This window comes from Salvia hispanica, unplaced genomic scaffold, assembly GCF_023119035.1.
Source record: "Salvia hispanica cultivar TCC Black 2014 unplaced genomic scaffold, UniMelb_Shisp_WGS_1.0 HiC_scaffold_962, whole genome shotgun sequence".
Taxonomy (NCBI): Eukaryota; Viridiplantae; Streptophyta; class Magnoliopsida; order Lamiales; family Lamiaceae; genus Salvia; species Salvia hispanica.
In genome coordinates this window covers 3,090-4,593 of record NW_025952757.1, presented here as the reverse complement: position 1 = coordinate 4,593, position 1,504 = coordinate 3,090, and the positions used below count along the sequence as shown (strand labels likewise).

The 1,504-nt window shown below is 32.2% G+C and overlaps 1 protein-coding gene across 1 annotated transcript; it reads right to left on the bottom strand.

Annotated features, from left to right (window-relative positions):
* Nucleotides 1-359: 359 nt before the first annotated feature.
* LOC125200429 (protein GOLVEN 5-like) lies at nt 360-1,174 on the bottom strand. Its single transcript, XM_048098068.1, has 3 exons — nt 1,064-1,174; nt 912-964; nt 360-774 (listed from the first exon to the last, which is right to left on the bottom strand). Exons 1-3 carry the CDS (start codon nt 1,146-1,148, stop codon nt 574-576), a joined length of 339 nt encoding a protein of 112 aa, XP_047954025.1. The 5' UTR covers nt 1,149-1,174; the 3' UTR covers nt 360-573.
* Between the last annotated feature and the right edge of the window lie 330 nt (nt 1,175-1,504).

Below are 1,504 nucleotides of genomic sequence, written 5' to 3'. Positions count from 1 at the left end.
TATTGTTGATATCGTATCACGTTTCTTCTTTTTTGTTTTTCATAGTTTTTTAGCATTTGGTTCGTCCTCGTTTTAGTTTCACTTTGGTGAAAAGCTTGTTATGCTGAATGATGGTATACATAATTAAATTGTAATTATATTGAGATTTGATGTGTATATGAAATTAAATTATATAAACATGAGATGGAATATCATGTGTTTGAGTGTGTGGGTACAAAAACAGAAGAAGGAATTGAAACAGTGAATCAATGAAAAAGTGCTTGAATTAGAGATTCCGGAAACAGAACTCGTGTGATCAAACGAATACATGACGTCACTGTCACGACTACACGAATACTACACGAAGTCTAACTATTTAATTAGCAAGAGGACAACAAAATTTTCTTGATACTACATGATAAGCACCTTACATATATAGAAGTGTACAAAGTGAGCACTGGCAAAACTAGGAGTTAATTTCCTTAGTTAGGAAAAATACTTAGTTATATATAGGAACAACATGTTCAAAATTATAAAGACATTGAAAAACGAAAGTAGAAGAAGAAGAAGAAATAAGTTGTTTTCTTTTCTTGCTTAGTTATTCTTGGGTGGATGACGCCTCGGTCCTTTATAATCTGCATTGAAGGCAACAAAACTAGCACGATAATTTTCTTTGGGCATCATCATTCTTGATTTTCTTGTATATTTCGATCTTTCGAATTTTTCCTTCATCATCTCCATCTTCATCAAACTGTAATCATCCGATGCCATCTTGCTTCGAATAGTTTGCATCACCTACGAATTTTATTGAAAATGTGTCGTGAACAAATGATACTATAAATTTGAATTGGGACAATGCACAATATCTTAAGTAGTCAATTGAACATAGAAAATCAAAACCCTAAAACGATTATAAATAAAAATTGAATTACCTTTCTTTCTGTGACTGGAAAATTGCATTCTTCATCTGCACAATGGTCTCGACCTAGAAATAAAATAAAGAGTAATTAGTTAGCATGAATCTATAACTATTAAACCCTAATTGTAATGGAAGCATGGAATTATTAAGGAACATTGGTCAAACCATGAACCAAGTAGGCTGTTGAAAGACTAGCAGCAACCAAGAAAAATACAAGTAGAAATCTTGCAGTTTTGACAGTGAGCAACATTTTCTTGATCTTTCTGTGTTGGAACAACCAAAGAGAAGAGGTTGGTTGAAACAAATTTGGGATTTATAGAGAGATTTTTGAGCACACAAGTCAAAGATATGGTCCAAAGAATTTTAAAAAGTTTGTGCATTCCCAAGTGAGGCTAGGGTTCCATTGGAACTATTTTAACTTAGATTTCACGTTTCACTAAAATAAAGGGGGACCAAATTTCACTGGCATGCAATTCTATGATAGGTTAATTAATTTATATTTACCATTTGTGGTAATCCACATGTGCCTATGGTACTAGGATCTCGAGATTAATAATTATTTCGATTTGCAATCAAATTTGAAAAATAAAATGATCTTGTTACTGG